The sequence below is a fragment of the Podarcis bocagei genome (assembly GCF_964188305.1).
Source record: "Podarcis bocagei genome assembly, chromosome: 1".
NCBI classification, from domain to species: domain Eukaryota; kingdom Metazoa; phylum Chordata; class Lepidosauria; order Squamata; family Lacertidae; genus Podarcis; species Podarcis bocagei.
The window spans coordinates 13084453-13103394 of NC_138125.1; the positions used below are offsets into that span (position 1 = coordinate 13084453).

Here is an 18942-nt window from a genome sequence, read left to right on the forward strand (position 1 = left end):
CTTAAAGCAGGGGTGCTAAACCTAGACCCTGAGAGACATTCTCTAGTATGAAGGGTGCTTCCAGACAGGTATTTATTATGGGATTATTAGGATGCGGGTGGCGCTGTGATCTAAACCACCAAGCCTCTTGTGCTTGCCAATCGGAAGGTCGGCAGTTCAAGTTCGTGCGACGGGGTCTTGCTCTGTCCCACCTCCTGCCAACCTAGCAGTTCGAAAGCACACCAGTGCAAGTAGATAAATAGGTACCGCTGAGGCAGGAATTTAAAACGGTGCTTCCATACACTCTGGCTTCCATCATGGTGTTCCGTTGCGCCAGAAGTGGTTTAGTCATGCTGACCACATGATCCAGAAAGCTGTTTGTGGACAAACGCTGGCTCCCTTGGCCTGAAAGCAAGATGAGTGTTGCACCCCATAGTTGCCTTTGACTGAACTTAACTGTCCAGAGGTCCTTTACTTTTACCTTTTACCTATGGGATCAGTGCTCATCATGACTGCATGGTTTGCAGCATTTATATGACCGTGTTGTCTTCAAAATGGCAGCACATATTTTCCTCCCATTTAATCCAGATTTACCCTGGGGGCAGGAATCATATACTGTATATATATATATATATATATAACCTAACAACGGTTGCTAAGAACCCACTTGTGATATCTCAGTGACCCCTCGGCAAATTAAGCCCCTGTCTAGAAACTCCCTAAGGGAGAAGGACAATGCACAGTGCAAGCCAATGCGTGTTTATGAGGAAATGAGTCCCACTGTGTTTTAATGAGGTTTACTCCCAGGAAAGTCTGCAGAGAGTCACTGTTGTAAAGAACTCTTGACTGTGTTGGCTTCATCTTTACCACTAGGAAGCAGGATATAAACAGCCATCTCAAGGAGGACAACCAAAGGAGGGCATTTGCCAACACTGCAGTTCATTTTAGGGCTTACTGAGTGACCTTGGCAGAGTCCCTGCCCCTCAACCTAGCCTACCTCACAGGGTTGTTGTGGGGATCAAATGAGGAGGAGGACAACCATGTGTTGCACTTTGAGCTCCTTGGAAAAAACAGTGGGATATAATTGCAATCAACAATTTTTCAACAAACGCCATCAGAGACTAAAAATAATAATAATACACACAAACAGACCTCACCTGGAGTACTGTGTCCAGTTCTGGGCACCACAATTCAAGAAGGACACTGACAAACTGGAACGTGTCCAGAGGAGGGCAACCAAAATGGTCAAAGGCCTGGAAACGATGCCTTATGAGGAACGGCTAAGGGAGCTGGGCATGTTTAGCCTGGAGAAGAGGAGGTTAAGGGGTGATATGATAGCCATGTTCAAATATATAAAAGGATGTCACATAGAGGAGGGAGAAAGGTTTTCTCCTGCTGCAGAGAAGCGGACACGGAGCAGTGGATCCAAACTACAAGAAAGAAGATTCCACCTAAACATTAGGAAGAACTTCCTGACAGTAAGAGCTGTTCGACAGTGGAATTTGCTGCCAAGGAGTGTGGTGGAGTCTCCTGCTTTGGAGGTCTGTAAGCAGAGGCTTGACAACCATATGTCAGGAGTGCTCTGATGGTGTTTCCTGCTTGGCAGGGGGTTGGACTTGATGGCCCTTGTGGTCTCTTCCAACTCTATGATTCTATGATTCTATATGAGTTACTTACAACTATTCCCTTTGTTATAAACATGGCATCTTTTGTTAACAAAGTGTTTGCATAGATTTGCAAACCCCAAAGATTAGCCCAATCCCTCCTTGATCGCTGTTAAATACATTCCGTCAAGGAGTATCATTCCAAGTGATTCTGTCACAGGGCTCGGCTAAGTAACTTGATTTGAGAGGAATTCCAACCTGCTCAGCTAATCCCTGCACCAGATCACTGGGCCCAAAAATATTCTCCTAATTAGCTGGATGGCAGCAACATCCAGCAACATCCCCAATAGAAAAGTCAATTATCTAAGCTATCTGATTTGGCTGTGGCTCATATGAAGCTGGAACTGAAGATGCCAGGGTGTTAAAGGTAAAGGTAAAGGTACCCCTGCCCGTACGGGCCAGTCTTGCCAGACTCTAGGGTTGTGCGCTCATCTCACTCTAGAGGCCGGGAGCCAGCGCTGTCCGCAGACACTTCCGGGTCATGTGGCCAGCGTGACAAGCTGCATCTGGCGAGCCAGCGCAGCACACGGAAACGCCGTTTACTTTCCGCTGGTAAGCGGTCCCTATTTATCTACTTGCACCCGGAGGTGCTTTCGAACTGCTAGGTTGGCAGGCGCTGGAGACGGGAGCGCACCCCGCCGCGGGGATTCGAACTGCCGACCATGCGATCGGCAAGTCCTAGGCGCTGAGATTTTACCCACAGTGCCACCCGCGTCCCCTGCCAGGGTGTTAGGCGCATGGAAATGCTTGAAACCACTTTTCTTTGATTTCTTCAGAGACCCTAAAAAGCTCACTGGGTAACCTTGGGCTATTCACTACCTCTCAGCCTCAACTACCTCACACGGTTGTTGCAGAGTTCCAGTGAGGAAGAGGAAAGCCGTCTACGCCACCTTGAGCTCCTTGGGTCTCCCTCGGGAGGTGGTGGACTCTCCTTCCTTGGAGGTTTTTAAGCAGAGGTGGGATGGCCACCTTGCCATGGATGCTTTAGCTGTGATACCTGCATTGCAGGGGGCTGGACTAGATGACCCTCAGGGTCCCTTCCAACTCTGTGATTCCACGTGGATGGATGCCAAGCATGCATTTTAAGGAACGATTAACCACCCCAGCTGATCCATAGATCTTTTGGCACCAACTTTTTCTAGGTCACAATACCAACTGCAACGGTACGGAGCAGGTGGCGCTGTGGTCTAAACCACCAAGCCTCTTGGGTTTGCTGATCAGAAGGTCGGCAGTTCGAATCCCCGTGACGGGGTGAGCTCCTGTTGCTCTGTCCCAGCTTCTGCCAATCTAGCAGTTCGAAAGCACACCAGTGCAAGTAGATAAATAGGTACTGCTGTGGTGGGAAAGTAAACAGCATTAACATGCGCTCTGGCTTCTGTCATGGTGTTCTGTTGTGCCAGAAGCGGTTTAGTCCTGCTGGCCACATGACCTGGAAAGCTGTCTGTGGACAAACACCGGCTCCCTTGGCCTGAAAAGCAAGATGAGCGCCTCAAGTTGCCTTTGACAGGACTTAACCGTCCAGAGGTCTTTTACCTTTACTTTACCAAGTGCAACACAAAGTGGTGTGTAGAATTATTAACAGGTAGAAAGGTTTGCTTACCCAGCCAAGACAAGAGAAAATGCTTAGCAGTGTTCAAAGGTGAGAACTACACCAGCCCTATTTATGATGGTGACCCACCACAACTGATGCATGTATGGGGAACAGAAAAAACTTAAGATGAACTGCTGGATTATTCCCGCACACCCTTTCACTGACCTGGATCATCCTCCAGTTTTCTGGCGACTAGCAAAGGGGGCCGCATCCTGGTTTTCATAATAGATAGATAGAGTGCCAACTTGACCCCATGATCGTGGGTACCCAGCCCCTTCATGGGGAATTTTGTGGGTACCCAGAGCCTCTGCACCTATGATAGATGATAGATAGATGGATAGATAGATAGGAGCCAACGACTAGGGGCTGAGGTCCCTTCGCGCTCACACCACCCAATAAAATATTTGAGGGGCTGGGCTCCCCCAAAGTTAATGGCCAGGCCTATTGCCATTCAAATAGTGTGGGAGTGCGGTGACATGTGGTTGCTTATGCGCGGGAGGGGGGGCAGAATAGTATTTTATTCAAGTTGGCGCTCCTGGAAAGCAAGAAACGGCACCTCTCCCCCCCCCCCCCAGCTTCCAGTCTCGCCGCTTAGGGCTCAAAGAAGCAAAAGCAACGCGGCCGCGTGCTGCTCCTCCTCGCCGAGCCCGCCCCCGGGGCGCTCGGCTCCGCTCCGCCCGCCCTGCCGTCGCAACCAAACTCCTCACCAGCCGAGGGAGGAAGAGGGAGAGACGGGGAAGCCACCGCCGCCGCCACCCGCGCCAAGCCGCCGAGGCCGCACGGGCGCGCACGACGCTTGTGCCACGGAGAAGCCTCGACGGCGTCACCTGATCTAACCTGGCGGCTTGGCTGTCGGAGGAGGCAGCCCGAGAGGGAAGGGCAGGGCTGGGCTGGGAGTACCGGGAGGGGTGGAGGGAAGGGAGAGAGAGGAGGAGGAGGAGGGCGAGGGAAGCGAAGAGCCGCCTCCTGACGTCTGGAACCTGCTGTGCAAGTGAGCGCAGGCGGCGGCGGCGCTCCTTGTGTCCTCCTCCCCGGGGCGAGAGAAAGGACGATCCCTCGGTGCGCGGCCATGGCAGAAGCCCAGCAGCGCCGGATCCGGAGAGGCTAGGGGAGGCTGACGGTGCGCCCTGGGGCTTGGATCGGGCGCCCCGCACCTGGCGCAGCGTTGGAGGGCGGAGAGCCGGGGGCCGCCACGCCGGGTAAGGCTGCGCCGAGTCAGGGGTGGCGGTGGTGGTCGGGGCAGGCGGAGCCCACCCTCGGGGAAGGCGGGCAGGCCGGCGCGCAGGTCCGCCCCGCAGACAGGAAACAGCTGATCGCGCCTGCTGGGCTTTGGCCTGCGGCCTCCGGAGGCGCAGGGAGCACCTGGCCGCCTTGCGATGCGCCCTGCCAGCCCGGCCTGTCTGCGGGGTTGGAGAGCCGGGCATGCGGGGAGGAGGAGGGAAAGGCGCGCTTCCCTCTGCTGCAGGATCGGGGCTGGGGAGAGGAGGTGGGGATGGAGAGCAGACCTCTTGGAAGGTGATTGTTATTATTCTTATTTTGAGGGGGTGTATAGAATTGGTGGAGCTTGGCCAGGCCCCCCTCCCCATCTTTCTCAGACACAAAAGGAGGTGGGCTTGCTGCTGCTGCTGCTGCTGCTACTGAGGTCAGATTTTGAATGGGAGCGGGTGCATCTATTGGGGACAGAGGAGGGGGAGCATCTCAGATGGGGGAGGTGTCATTGAGAGATGGCCGCTGGTGCAGCAAGTACAGAGCCCAGCCCAGGTAAGGCAAGGGGAGGCCAAGCGAGGAGCTTGTGGGTGGATTGTGGCCAAGTCCTCTCCCAAATGGGGTCCCCGGAGCCTTGGAGGGGGTCTCAGCTGTTGGATAATGGGGGGGGGGGAATGTCAGTGCATCCAGCGTGGCAGGTAGGAGGTTCCCTTTATCTCTCAATGACGAGAGAGGTATATAAAAGAGCAGAAGGCCACTTTGGGTAGGGACTGGCGGCGAGGGATCAATAGAGCTGGAGGTTTCCTCTTCCTCCTCCCGGATTCTGCTGCTCCCTGCTAGCTTCCTACCAAAATAATACCACCCCCCTTCCCAGGGATTCACACCGCTCGCCAGCTTGGATTCCTGCTGCAGCCCCAGACTTCTTCCTAAACAAAGAGACGAAGGGGTCCCTCCAGTCGACTTATCTATCCACAACCCCCTGGAGGTTTGAATGCTCCCCCACCCCTCGAAAGAGAGACAAATTTATCCGGCTGGCTGGCTGGCTGGCAGCTTTATTGTTGCACCTTGGGTAGGGCTGGTGGCGAAGCTTCGGATTCCCCCCCCCCCCAATCCTTTCCTTGGGTGTGGATAGCTGCTGGCAGTCGCTTTGTAATGGTGGCAAGATCTGGGAGGAATCGCCTGGCTCAGCCAGTTGAACTGGCATCTGGTAGCACCAGGCAACCCAAATGCTAACCATCTTTTGCAGCTGGTTTTTCTCCCTCTTGCTTGTTATGTGTGCTGTCTTTTCTCGTTCTCCTCCTCTTGTAATGCTTTTCCCCCAATCACGCGCTTCATTTACTAACCCCTTTCCTCTTCTCACCCCTTCCTCCTCCTCCTCATTTCTCCTCTTCTTTTTTTAAAGCCTGCAACAAAAAGAAAACGAAAAAAAGGAATCAGGTGGCTTATGGTGGGCTTGATCTGTGGGCCTGGCTTGTGTGTTTTCCTTTAAATCTTCCCCTCCTGCTGGCAAAATGTCCATAATAAGCATTAGCTGTGGCAGAATCTGCTGCTAAGGGTTAGGGCGAGCTGATTAAAGCTACAGCCGCCGAGCAAAAGAAAAATGAAAAACGTGGGGGGGGGGGGGAGAGAGAGAATAGAGTTGCAGGCTTCAGTCGCTGCTCTGACTTGTGTCTGCTTTTGTGGGCCAATGGGGGCTCTTGCCCAGAGTGTTTATTCCCTTCCTCCTAGCAACAGATGCCAACATGCCCCTGCAGCTCCTAGCATGCACTGGAAGAGGGAGTGGGAAAATGCAGCGTGTGAGGCCTGGGTTTCAGCAGTTTCCCGGGAAAGGGCTATATAGCTCAGGGGCAGTGCATCTGACTGGCATGTAGAAGGACCCAGGACCCATCCCTCGCATCCTCAGGTGAGGCTAGGAGAGACCCTGCCAGTCAATTTATGCAGTGAGTTAGATGGACCAGTGGCATAAGGGAGCTTAGGTTCATACTTAGCTTTCGCATAGTGCTTTGTGAATGTTCAAAGCACTTGCATGAAAAATCCAGCATTGCAGGGGGTTGGTCTAGGACCTTCCAACTCTACATTTCTATGAAAACGTAGTGCTAAGGCTAACCTTGCATCAGTGCAAGCATTTGTCCTTGTGCAACAGGATGCCCCCCTTCTCTCTCTCTCTCTCCCCTGTGTGCCCCATAAATTTGCTCTGGTGGTTCCCCGTGATTTTGCAACACTGTGGGGTGTGAAAGTCCTGTTCTGCAGGTGCAATAATTTAGTTCACTTCAGCCCTTGATTCGTAGTGTCTTGCGAATCCACCTAACAGGAAGGGACGTTAGCAGATAGATCCAGCACCTTAAGACAGCAATAGCTGGATAGCCTACGAACAAGAGTACTTATTCAAAAGTGTACTTACTTCAGTCATTGAACATTGCATGGTATGCAGATAGAGGCATGGGAGGGGAGCTGCTTTGAATTAAGTGAGGCGCAAAGGGAGCAAATTTACAAGTGAAATCTTCCATGCAGGAGAACCTTCCTTCCTCTATCAGTGGTGAGGCAGCCTTTTCCCTTGATATGTTAAATTTCCTGCCCCAACTCTTACAGGGGGGATTTATAAAAACTAGGAAGTTGGAACATAATAGGCTTGACACTTATTTCCCCGCCCCCCCCCCACTTTCACAGCAGCCTAACACACAGAAACATCTATTTATTACCTTTTAAAATAAGCATCACCCGTCAATTGCTTTGGACATCTTGCACGTAAAATATATATATTTGCTTTTCCCTGACCCATAAGATTGGACCAGATGTCTGTCTTTCATCTCTGTTTTTATGACACTTTAGAAATTGCTTTCGTATGTTTGGATTTTTGTGCGTACTTAGAGGTTTTGAATATTCCGCAGTTTATAAGTGCTTTGAAATAAACAAATGGGGTTTATTTTAAGCCTTGAACTCTGCACCCCAAGTTGCTCAGGACAGCACACAGGGTCTCTCTTCCGCCAGTCATAGAATCTGAAGGGACCATGAGAATCATCTAGTCCAACCCTCTGCAACGCAGGAATCTTTTGCCCAACATGGAGATTAAGAGGAGTCTCATGCTCTACCAGCTGAGCCATCATTTATAAGCCAGAACATTGGAAGCTGATTTATAGTGAGTCAGAACACTGGTCCACACTGGTCCCACACTGTCACCAGCTCTCTGGGGTTTCAGACTGAGACCATTCCTACCTGGAGATGCCAGAGATTGAACCTTCAACCTTCTGGATGCAAAGCAGATGCTCAGCCACTGAGCCACGACACTAGGCTAAGAGCTAGTGACAACTCCAGGTCACCTAAGGAGCTCCATGACTGAGTGGGGGTTTGAGCCCAGCTCCCTCCAGTCAGTCCAACAGTCTTCACCGAGAATGAGATGGGTTGGCCCTCCAGAGATCAGACTACAGCTCCCATTACCCCTACCTGTTGGCTGTGCTGGCTGGGGCTGGTAGGACTTGCAGCCCAACAACAGCACCTGGAGATCACAGGTGCTCCATCCTTGCTCTAACCACAGGTGTGGAGATAAGGAGTGGGAAGAGTGCTGAATTCCTGTGTGTTAGTCTGCGGTTAAAGGTGTAGGATCAGGTTATAGGTCAAAACTTGAAATGCCTCTCTGTACTATGGTTTTCCCTAGAGCATCAAGTGGGCCTTCCAGGTGAGGCGCAGGTGGTAACCAGGAAGGAAGGCACTCAACTCTAATCTATCCCAGAGACATAGACTGGCTTGTTCTGTATGACCTGCTCTGCCTGTTTCTGTGTGTGGATGTTGTGCACGGAATTCTGTGAGCATTCTGTGTTTTCCTTGCCTCCGTTCTCCTTTTGTGTTCAGCTTCTTGGATGCTTTGTGCATGTAAATCCTCCTAGCACTGAAAGTTCAGCGTGGCCAAGAGAAAGGCTGCTTTTAAAAAAGAGAAAGGCAGAGGTTTTCAACCTTTTTGAGTCCATGGCTCCCTTGACTAACTACATTTTTTCTGTGGTACCCCTGCGGGGCTCAGGAGCCCAGTTATGTCGTTCCTTGCCTGTGGAGTCAGCAGCCCCTCACCCCTTTTTGAACACCCTCCCTTGGGGAGTGTTCCCTCGGCCTCCTCTCTTCTCCTTGGGAGTCCTCTGGGCTGCCGCAGCTGCCGCCCCTGGTCTCTGAGCTGCTCCCGCTGCCCCAAAGAGAGGTGCCTCCTCAAATTTCCCCACAGGGGCCTGGGAAGGCACCATTCGCCTGCGGAGCTTGTAGCCAGGGCTGATGCAACAAACAGCTGTGCAAGCCTTTGGGAGGCAGAGATGCGAGGGGGCATCAGAGGAGGGAGGGAAGGAAAGAGGGACAGAGGCCCGGGTTGCCCGTGGCACTGCTGACCATCATTCAAGGCACACTGGTTGAAAACTACTGCTATAAGGTGTTCAAGACCCAAGCTCAAGGGCTTTTAAGCATGATTCCAGGCTTGATGTCTGGTGGGCTTTGGCCCATACTGAACTGGGCTTTGAGATTGTCATCGGAAGCCCTTTTTCATGTGTCACCTCTGAGGATGGTGATGAGAGAAGGGGCCTTTTCTGCCCACCACTGATACTCTCCTTGGAGAGGCCCTCCTGGTGCCAACTTTGCCATGTTTCAGTGCCAGGCAAAGTCTGTTTTTGTTTTCCTCGGCAATCGGACATCACCAGTGAGTGGATCTTTTTGTTCTGTGTTTTTAATAGGCTTTTTATTCTTGCTGTAAAAAGTCTTGCTTTTCAGGACTTTTTGTTGTGGGAAGTGGTTTATAAATTCAGCAAACCTTTGTTTGTCTTCCTGGTTGGCTTTGGGTGGATATTTTCTCCATTTCCCTTTTATAATAACTCTGTGAACTACCAGAGTTGGGAGGCTCCCTGGCTCAGTGGTAGAACATTTGCTTTGCCCACAGAAAGTCCCAGGTTCCTTCTCGAGCATTTCCAGGTTGGGAAACTCCCTGGTCTGAAACCTTGGAGAACTGGTCTTGGTCAGCAAAGAATGGGGCTAGGGAATATCTGGATCTCAAATGTTGCCGAACTGCAGCTCCAAAGTTCTGCACACCTGCACCTGGGGGACCAGAGGTGGGCAAAGGGTGCATTAGGATCTGTACGGTTGGTGCATCTCTGGGTGATTTTGAAGTAGATCCGCAGGGATTTCTGACTCCCAGTTATTTAACAATGGCAATATCAAAATATCTAACCAGGAGCGGGTTTTTGTGACTGTGATCTCGGTTCAGTTTTGGTACCCACAACAAATTCCTGGGCTCAGGATGCTTTAATCCTAAATGCATGCTCCAGTTGATAGATATCTGCGTATTAGTAAAAAGCAAAGTAGATCTTGAAATCTGCTCTCATATGCTGTGGTAAAGGAATTAGTGGTCATGCTTTTTGTGCTCCTAACACTTGACATGGTTTGTTTGCCTTTGTTGGTCCACATTTTTTCCCTGGAACTTTTTTCTCTCTTTCATCTAGGATGGTGAAAAGTTGAAGTGCCAAACACCAAAATGAGTGTGACGTCATGGTTTCTGGTGAGCAGTGCAGGCATTCGCCACCGGCTCCCTCGGGAGATGATATTTGTTGGCAGAGAAGACTGTGAGCTGATGCTCCAGGTAAGTGATTATGCCTTCGTTCTCATAATTAGCACAACTTGGGTTTTATCTCTGAAAAAGAGCAAGGACACACAACCCCCCCTCATACATTTAGAACACTTGTAGTACACACTTTTTAACAGTTCTGGAGACCTCGGGAACTTTAGTTTGCTAAGGGTCCTGACTTTACTGTTGAAGTAGTGTGAGTGCTTCAAATACGGATTTTTCTTGAGACTCCAAATGCAATAGTAGAACTTAGCATGTGCCCCCAAACTGAAAATGCTATGGGTCTATGTACAGAGCGTATCTGAGTGCTCAAAATTTGGTGGTATTCGTAGTTGCTCTATTTCTATACGGACAAAGACTTTTAGCATGGTGACACCAGTGATTTGTTCCTGTTGGAATTAGCTTGGCACCTACAATCCTGGTATTTTATCACCTGCTGAAAATGTTTTTTTCTTTCTTTTCATTTCTTTGAGAGTTTTTACAGAATTGATCCAGGAGTGGTTGTTTGCTCTGTATTTTTTACATTTTATTTAACTTTTTTATTTTGATGGTTGTTTTGTATAGCACCACAATATATACATATATACATACATACATATACATGTATGTGTGTGTGAGAGAGAGAGCTGGAGGTTTATAAATTTTCTTACAATATAAATAATTAAACATTATCCCCATATTTCAGCAGGGGATAAATAGTAAGACTGATTGACTAGGAATCTGCCTGAGGCGCCTTAGTAAAACTCATGAGTTAGATTAGCAAAAGGTAGATTAGGATTTATGGGTAGATCTCTGGGCAACCAGAAGTAGATCGACAAGGATTTGTGACTTGATGGTTCTACAGTGGTAGCAAAATACACGCCCCCCCCCCCCCGCAAGCGAAGGTTCTTCTTATGAATATTTCAGTTCTGTATTTGTTTAAATCACTGGTTCTTTATCTTTTTTCATACCCTGCCCCTGGGCTCTGTTGGAGGAAGGGTGAGATTCATAAATACAATAAATAATAAATTAGGATAAATTATGCTGAGCACCAGGAAGAACCAACTAGATCAGGCCGATGGCATATCATCCAATTCTCGCGTGGCCAACCAGGTGCCTATATAGGAAGCTCAAAATAGAGGAAGGTGCGTGGAAGGCAGAGAGTGTAACCAGACATGGATTTTTGTGCAGCAGGACTGGGGCTGGGCGATAGCTGGTTTTCAGCTTCACGATATATCACCAACTAATGTATTTTCCCAGTGATCAAAACTCCTAGAAAGAAAACCTTGAGGGAAACCTTGTGTGAATCAGCAGTGAAAGAGTACAGAAATTGTGATTTCTGGCGTGATGTGGTGGTTTGAGTGTTGCACTTCGAATGGGGGCAGCCAAGTTCAAATCCCCTCTCAGATGCTCAGCTTATTATGTGATGTTGGGCTGCTTGCTGTCATTCAGCCTAATCTACCCCATAGGTTTGTTAGGATAAATTCTCTGTGTGTGTTGAAGAAGGGCCTTTGATGAGCTCCTTTGGAAGACGGGACAGTATAAGAATGAATGGATTAACACCATTCAGTTGATTCAGCACTTCTTCATTCATCTTTATAACTGTTCCATTCATCCAAGCAAGCATCCCAACTTGCATGTGTAGCTTAAAAAAAAGAAGCATTTGTAAGTGGGTGCTCAGCATCGTTCTTCTGCATACATTCTGTACGTAACCCATGTTTTGCTTTGATTTCATCCATGAATTTAGATAGGTCGCTGGGGGAAATATGGAGCCTGGAGAAGGTGGTAGTCTCGAAGCTTGGGTATTTAAATAAATTTTGCTGTTGGGGAAAAAAAGTTTAATCTTTCAGGAAACCTTCTGGGCCTACTTTACGGCTTGGAAATACTTAAAATATTTGTGAGGATTAAGAAGCATGTATTGCTGAATTTCAGGTTGTGATTAGAATATTTAGGGGAAAACAGCATGCATTTGCTCTTTTCCTGGGGGAGGGTAGGTGCTTAGCGCCTGTTGCAGGCTGAATTCTGCCACTCTTTGTGTGCCAGAAATGCAATGGGGTGTCTGCTTTGAGTGTTGTATTTAGATTTGGAAATGCTCCCAGACTTGCAGAGATCGCACATGTCCACTCAGTGTTCCGGGCTTGTGTGCTTGTGCCAAAAGATCAAGTCATGGGTGCCAGAAGTTCTGTGGAGGGGATAGGCAGGTCTCCCTCAAATTGTCTGTAGGTGCTGTAGGCTTACCCTAAACAGGCTTACTAGGGAGTAAGCCTCATTGAAACCAATGGAACTGCACAGGACTGAAGCTGCATGTCTTGCATTTATTAGGGATCCAGTGAACAAGAGTATAATGATGCCCAAAGAGCGTGTGTGTGGAAAGTTTGTATGCTGCAAGAGGAATTGAAGGTTAGGTGCATGTTAGAAGCCGCTTAACAAATGGGTTGTTTTATGTCCTGCTTCTGTTTTTGTGTTTTCGTTTTGCAAATTTGTTTTAATGGCTATTTGGATTTTGAAATTGGTGTTCAAAAGGCAGGATAGGAATATTCTGATGCAGAAGTTAAGTATTCGGGTAAGGGCTTTATACTGTGTCCTCCTACTTTGTCCATATAGCTTAGTGTTGTCTGCACTGACTGGCAGAGGCTCTCCAGAGTTTCAGGCAATGAATATTTCCCATCCCTACCTGGCGAAATTGAACCTGCCGCCTTTTGCATAGAATGCTAAGCAGAAGCTCTTCTCCCAGAGATTAAAGATTAAAAGATTCCAAAGATTAAAATTACCCAAATGCACTAGGATGCTTTGATGCCACCTGTGCTGCAGCTGACAGGTATGGGAGCATCCCAGGGTCATTGGTTAGGGCATCAGACTGGAAGACCAGGGTTCAAATCCCCCACTTCGCCATTGTGCTTGATGAGTGACCTCGGGGCAGTCACTGCCTCTCAGCCTAACCAACCTGTCAGGGTTGTTGTGGAGGATTAAATGAGGAAGTGGAAGGGGAACTCCTTGGAGTAAAAGGTGGGATAGAAATGACATGACATGGCATGAAATGAATAAATTAATAAAATTGCCCCCAAAGCCCTTATCCTATCCGTGAGCCATGATTGACGGCACAAAGGGGGAAAAGGAGCGATATAAGTTGGACTTTTTTCAGTGGGCAACCTGTTGACTGATAGAGAAATATGTCTGCATATATGCATATTTTTTTGAGCACAAGGGAACTGTGTGCCCCCCCCACTTTTCATCCAGAAGAACGATCTGTGCCATTGTACGTAAAAAAACCCATTTATTTCAAATTATTACCTATCATTCTCGCTCTAAAGTCTCAAGGCAGGTTGCAGCAGTTGGAGACGCTACATCCACCTCCTTGCTTTGCTTCCTTGTTTATGTTTGGAATAGCACATCCCATGCAATTAATTGCCCAATGAAATATAGATAACTTACCCTTTAAGCAGTAGATTTGGAGGGGATGCAATTCATCAAATGCCACATCCATTCCTAAACGACTGCAGCGCCTTTTTGAGAAGCACCAGCTGGCATGAAATGATAGCTTTGTATTTGGTTTTATATGTTTTGTCAAGTGTTAGTGCTCTTACAGCACAGTCCTAACCAGGCCTACTCAGAAGTAAGTCCCCCGTTGAAGGACCGTGGAGCATGTGAAAGACATCTCCCTGTGACCTTTGAGAACCAGGACGCAATACTGAGAGATCCTGGCCTGGAGGGGCAAATAGTATTTCCTGGAGTAAGGCAACTCCTTCCGTTTCTATGAATTGCACAAGAAACCAAGGCTACGAGTCAGTGTAAAATCATATTCATTCATGTCGGCACATTCCCCTCAGCTTCTCTGGGAAACATCGTAGGGTTTTGACACCCACTGCCCATAATGCACACTTTCTGCCTTTAAGGTGTAGTTTTTTCAGCTGATAGTAGCTTTCTTTTGATGGTGAAGATAACTCACGACAATTACAGAAGGGTGTAAAATGTGTGTAGAGAAAGAGGACAGAGGGGCGTTCCTCTCCCTCTCTCGTAATTCTACAGCTCGCAGCCGTCCGGTGAAACTGAATGGCAGGAGGTTCAGAACAACAAACCCCTGTGTTGCAAACTTGACGCAACAAGCAATACAATTAACCCGAAGACCAGTATACAGTGGTGCCTCGCAAGACGAAATTAATTCGTTCTGCGAGTTTTTTCGTCTTGCGAATTTTTCGTCTTGTGAAGCACAGCCAAGTCGCAACTGCACCTCTCCAAGCAATGCACCCTGGGTTTTAAGAAAAAGGAAACAAACTTGCAAGACGTTTTCGTCTTGCGAAGCAAGCCCATAGGGAAATTCGTCTTGCGAAGCAACTCAAAAAACGAAAAACTCTTTCGTCTTGCAAGTTTTTCGTCTTGCGAGGTACCACTGTACTAGATAGCACTGCAATTCTTTTTGCATGATATACATGATTTAGTACAACAAGAACACAATGTGTACACTTGTAAATTCTCTAATATATTTGAAATAAATGAACACACGTCTGTCAATCTTTGAAAGTCTGTAGAAGTATAATAAGTCTATGGTTGAAACAAAATAATAGATGCTATCCTGTGGGCTAAACGGTAAAACTTTTTTTAGGCGTTCATGGTGCTGAAGTAGTAAGTGAATAACAACGTAGGACAGTGATCCCGGATAATCTGACTGTTTCGCTGGAATCTTCTTCAGCACAACCCATAGATTAGAAAAATGCACATGGAGCAGTGGTCATGAGGATATTTACAAGTTTACACATTGTGTTTTTGTTGTACTAAATCATGTGTATCATGCAATAAGAATTGCAGTGGTATCTAGTATACTGGTCTTCGTGTTGCTTGTATTGTTTGTTGTGGCGGGAGGTTCAGGGCAGGTGAGGAACGGCTTCTTCACACAGCGCATAGTTAAACTGTGGAGTTTGCTACCACCATAGGCACCAACTTGAACAAAATAGGTTACCCCTTGCCTGCAGGGCTGGTAGCCCTTCACTCCTTTTCGAACACCCTCCCTTGGGAGTCCTCTGGGCAGCAGCAGCGGCTGTTGCCCCTGGTCTCTGAGCTGCACCCTCCTCCCCCCAAAGAGAGGTGCCTCCACTTACTGCCCCACAGGGGCCTGGGAAGCACCCCCCAGCCAGCCCCACAGGCACCATTCGCCTGGGGAACTTGTAGCCAGGGCTGCTGCAACAAACAGCTGTCCAAGCCTTTGGGTGGCAGAGATGCGAGAGGGCATCAGAGGAGGGAGGGAAGGAAACAGGGACAGAGGCCAGTGTTGCCTGCAGTGCCCCTGACCATCATTCAAGGCACCCCAGGGTGGCATGGCACACTGGTCAAAAACCACTGTCAATGTGGTTGACAACACATTAAAACATCAAATAGAACAGTCCAGAATAAAACAAATTCAAACTTCAAGGAAAATAATTCAGATCCTCCTCTACGTGACATTTTGCTTTCCCCAGTTGCCAGCCTGGCATCCAGAGATCTCCACTTGGTCGCAATTGGACCTGTGCCTGCCGCAAAAACACGCCTGGCACCTAGCTAATTTCTAACGCTGGCCAAATAGGGGCCTGGAGGGACACAGTTGGCAGCTAAACCTGTGCTTCCCATGCCACCGTAGCAGCATGCTGGATGAGACAGATAGCTAGGCTAGAGGGCAGACAGTGTCCCATAATGTTTATGGAAAGGAGCTCTGCATCACTTAACAACTTCTGTTCCTTTGGCTATCTCCACTGTCGGAGGCATTGTGGCTCCGAATACTAGTTTCTGGGAATCGCAAGTGGGGAGAGTGCGGTTGTGTTAATGTCTACCTTGCAGGCTTTTCACAGGCACCTGCTTGGCTGTTGTGAGAACAGGATCCTGGCAAACCAGATAGGCCATTGGCCTGATCCAGCAGGCTCTTATGTTCCTGTATTCAGGGCTTTTGCATGCCTAACAAACCTTCCTTGCATCCATTTTCCCCATCCTGTCAGTTTGCTGAGTGGTGATGGTGCTGGGGCCTTGGTCTTGCTTCTGGGTTGCGGCAGAGAAATACCGTATTTTTTGCTCTATAAGACTCACTTTTTCTCTCCTAAAAATTAAGGGGAAATGTGTGTGTGTCTTATGGAGTGAATGCAGGCTGCGCAGCTATCCCAGAAGCCAGAACAGCAAGAGGGATTGCTGCTTTCACTGCGCAGCGATCCCTCTTGCTGTTCTGGCTTCTGAGATTCAGATTTTTTTTTTCTTGTTTTCCTCCTCCAAAAACTAGGTGCGTCTTGTGGTCTGGTGCGTCCTATAGAGCGAAAAATACAGTAGAAACACTTGCTCAGCATCTGCGAAGCTTTAATTGCACATTCAAGGAGTGCCCTATTAGAAGAAAACATGCATAGCGGCTTTGACTAACTTCCTGTTTCTGTCCATTTATTTAGAGAGGGTCGGCAGGGTGCAGATTGTGTCAATGTTTACCCTGCGCAAATTAGAAGCTGCAAGTTCTCATGTTAGGAATTTATACAAAGTCCTTTGTGTGCACCGGGGGCTGCTATGTGCTGTGAAGTGTGAATTCCCCCTAAAACACACAATTAAGTAACATGGCTCTGCTTTTTGACATTTGTTTTGTTTTGATGTAGCCTTGTTCTTAGACAGATGCAGATGAGGTGTTAAAACTCTGGACTAGGGATGTTGTCAATGGGAGCAGAAATTACCTGTGCTCTCTTATTTGCCCTTTCTCCAGAATGGATTCAGCGAATACGATTGGCATTTGCTGCTGTTGTTTTCCAGTCTGGAAATGATATGCAATTGATGATGTACCCCCTTCCGCTAGGGGTGAACCAATGGAGGAAAAAAATTGAAAAATATTATAATCTTAGAATATCTAACTGTGAAGATGCATAAAATGAAAGGGTTTAAGGTCAGTGAGAAGGAGGAGGATTGGTTTGAGAAGATATTGAATTATTTGGGTAGGTTTGAACAATTTGGGGCAATTAAAATGTTAAAAGTTAAAATAAACCTTGTGGAGGGAGGAGTGTTAAAGGTATATAGAATTGTACATATGGTTGATTTGAATACGTTATTATTGATTATGTATACCCAGTGTATCAGACACCTGGGGGGGGGGGTTCCACTGTTTGTGTTTTGGTTGTTGGTAAAAAAATAAAATTAAATATTATTAAAACAAAACTCTGCCTTCCTTCCCCCAGTCTCGCAGTGTGGATAAGCAACATGCCGTCATCAACTACGACAAGGAGAAAGATGAGCACTGGGTGAAGGATTTGGGAAGCTTAAATGGGGTAAGTAAGGGAGTCGGCTGCTGGGTGGGACGGCTTCATTACTGCTGGTGTTTGGCTGTGCGTTTCCATTTTGCTTTGCTGGGAGCGCTTCAGAGACCTATGTGCTGAAGGCTATTGAAGCATCTCAGCGCAAAGTCTGTAGGGTTGGTGCTAATCATGGAAAGATAGTGAGCCTATTTTGGTGGAACCCCTGGGTATAATGGATAGGCCAGCCCCAGCTGTACCTCCATAGATGCTTCATAGTCTTTGGCTGGATCTGCCAGACATTCAGTTTTTCTCCTCCTTCTCCTCCTCCTGTTATGGAAGGTCCGCAAAGGCCTGAAAGACATTTTGACTGGTAGCAATGCTGGCAAGGGTTGTTCTGCTTTCTCGTGCATTGAAACAAGACTTCCGAGTTGCATCTTCTGCTGTAGAACTTAAGAAGAGCTTGCTGGATCAGGTCAGAGGACCATCTGCATGCAGGCTTCTTATAGGCATCTGGTTGACTTCAGTGAAAACAGGATACTGCCCTTCAACTGATCCAGCAGAGCTCTTCTTCTTATGTTCCCAATTGATGTATTTCAGGTATTTCTGTTGTCCAAATTAAATTCTATCTATCTGTATTACGACTCGCCTTGTATTAAGGTATTTGGCCTTACCGGCAGCTTCATTTGTAATTTTAGTAGAAAGTTTTGGGTTGCATTCAATGTGCTGCTAAGGTGAATGTTCTGCTGGCACAAGGATTTCTCCTTATGCGATGCGGTTCCCTCCCTCTGTTCCCCTTGTATGCAGCCTAAATATGTCCTAGGTTTACTCACAACCCTCTGGAGCAGATGCCATTGCTCAAGCCCTAATAGTAGCAAAATAGGTTTGTTGAATACTGCTTATCCCTCTCTGTGTGCATAGTTTTCTATGGAGCATCTGCGCCTGCTGGTAAGCAATAAAACAGGCATAGGCAAACTCCGGCCCTCCAGATGTTTGGGACTACAATTCCCATCATCCCTAGCTAACAGGACCAGTGGTCAGGGATGATGGGAATTGTAGTCCCAAACATCTGGAGGGCCGGAGTTTGCCTGCAATAAAATAAACAGCAGCATTTTTTTAAAAAAATGGGCTGTTAGAAAGGGAGTAATTCCATCAGAAAACATTTGGAAGTTTTTATCGCTAAAGAAATAAGACCTGACCTCTGAAATAAAAGTAGACAACTTTTCAGAGAAACCATGGATAAATCAGAGGTATTGTTGGTGGTAAAGTATATAAACTTTTGAAAACTAAATAAACACTTAAAAAAAAAAAGCTTTTCGGAGAAATGAGCTTTGAAAATTTTTCAATGGCATCAAATGAAAGAACTGAGGGCTGAGCTTCTTGCTGAGAAGGAATGTGACTTTACAGATCCTGTAAGTAAGAGGAACTCAGTCAATGTGACTGTGTACTGGAAATACAAGTATTTCATAAAGAGAGATACATGCAGAACCACTGACTCATGCATGACTATCTCCCAGGTTGACAATCTCCGAGCTACTCTGCCCCTGTATTCTACCGCATGTACAGATCTGGACATCAACGCCATCTCCCATAATCGGTTGGGGTCCAACAACATCTGGAAGGCTAGAAGTTCCCCATCCCTGGGTTAGACCTTGTTGCTGGGGCTAGATGAATATGGCAGCTCTTTAACTTGGGTCTCCAGCTTTTTTTGGACTACAA

General features: G+C 47.7%; 1 protein-coding gene across 6 annotated transcripts in view; it reads left to right on the plus strand.

Annotated features, from left to right (window-relative positions):
• Window positions 1-3954: 3954 nt before the first annotated feature.
• CEP170B (centrosomal protein 170B) overlaps window positions 3955-18942 on the plus strand; it is an 80478-nt gene continuing 65490 nt past the window's right edge. For 2 of the 6 annotated variants that reach the window (XM_081191045.1, XM_081191049.1), the window contains exons 1-3: window positions 3959-4433; window positions 9906-10042; window positions 17170-17259. In XM_081191045.1, the coding sequence (XP_081047171.1) occupies window positions 9938-10042; window positions 17170-17259 (195 nt within the window). In that variant the 5' untranslated portion in view covers window positions 3959-4433; window positions 9906-9937. Of the gene's footprint in view, window positions 4434-4687; window positions 4750-4976; window positions 4996-9905; window positions 10043-17169; window positions 17260-18942 lie in introns of those variants that run through there. The other 4 variants (XM_081191050.1, XM_081191048.1, XM_081191046.1 and 1 more) reach the window with 4 other exon arrangements.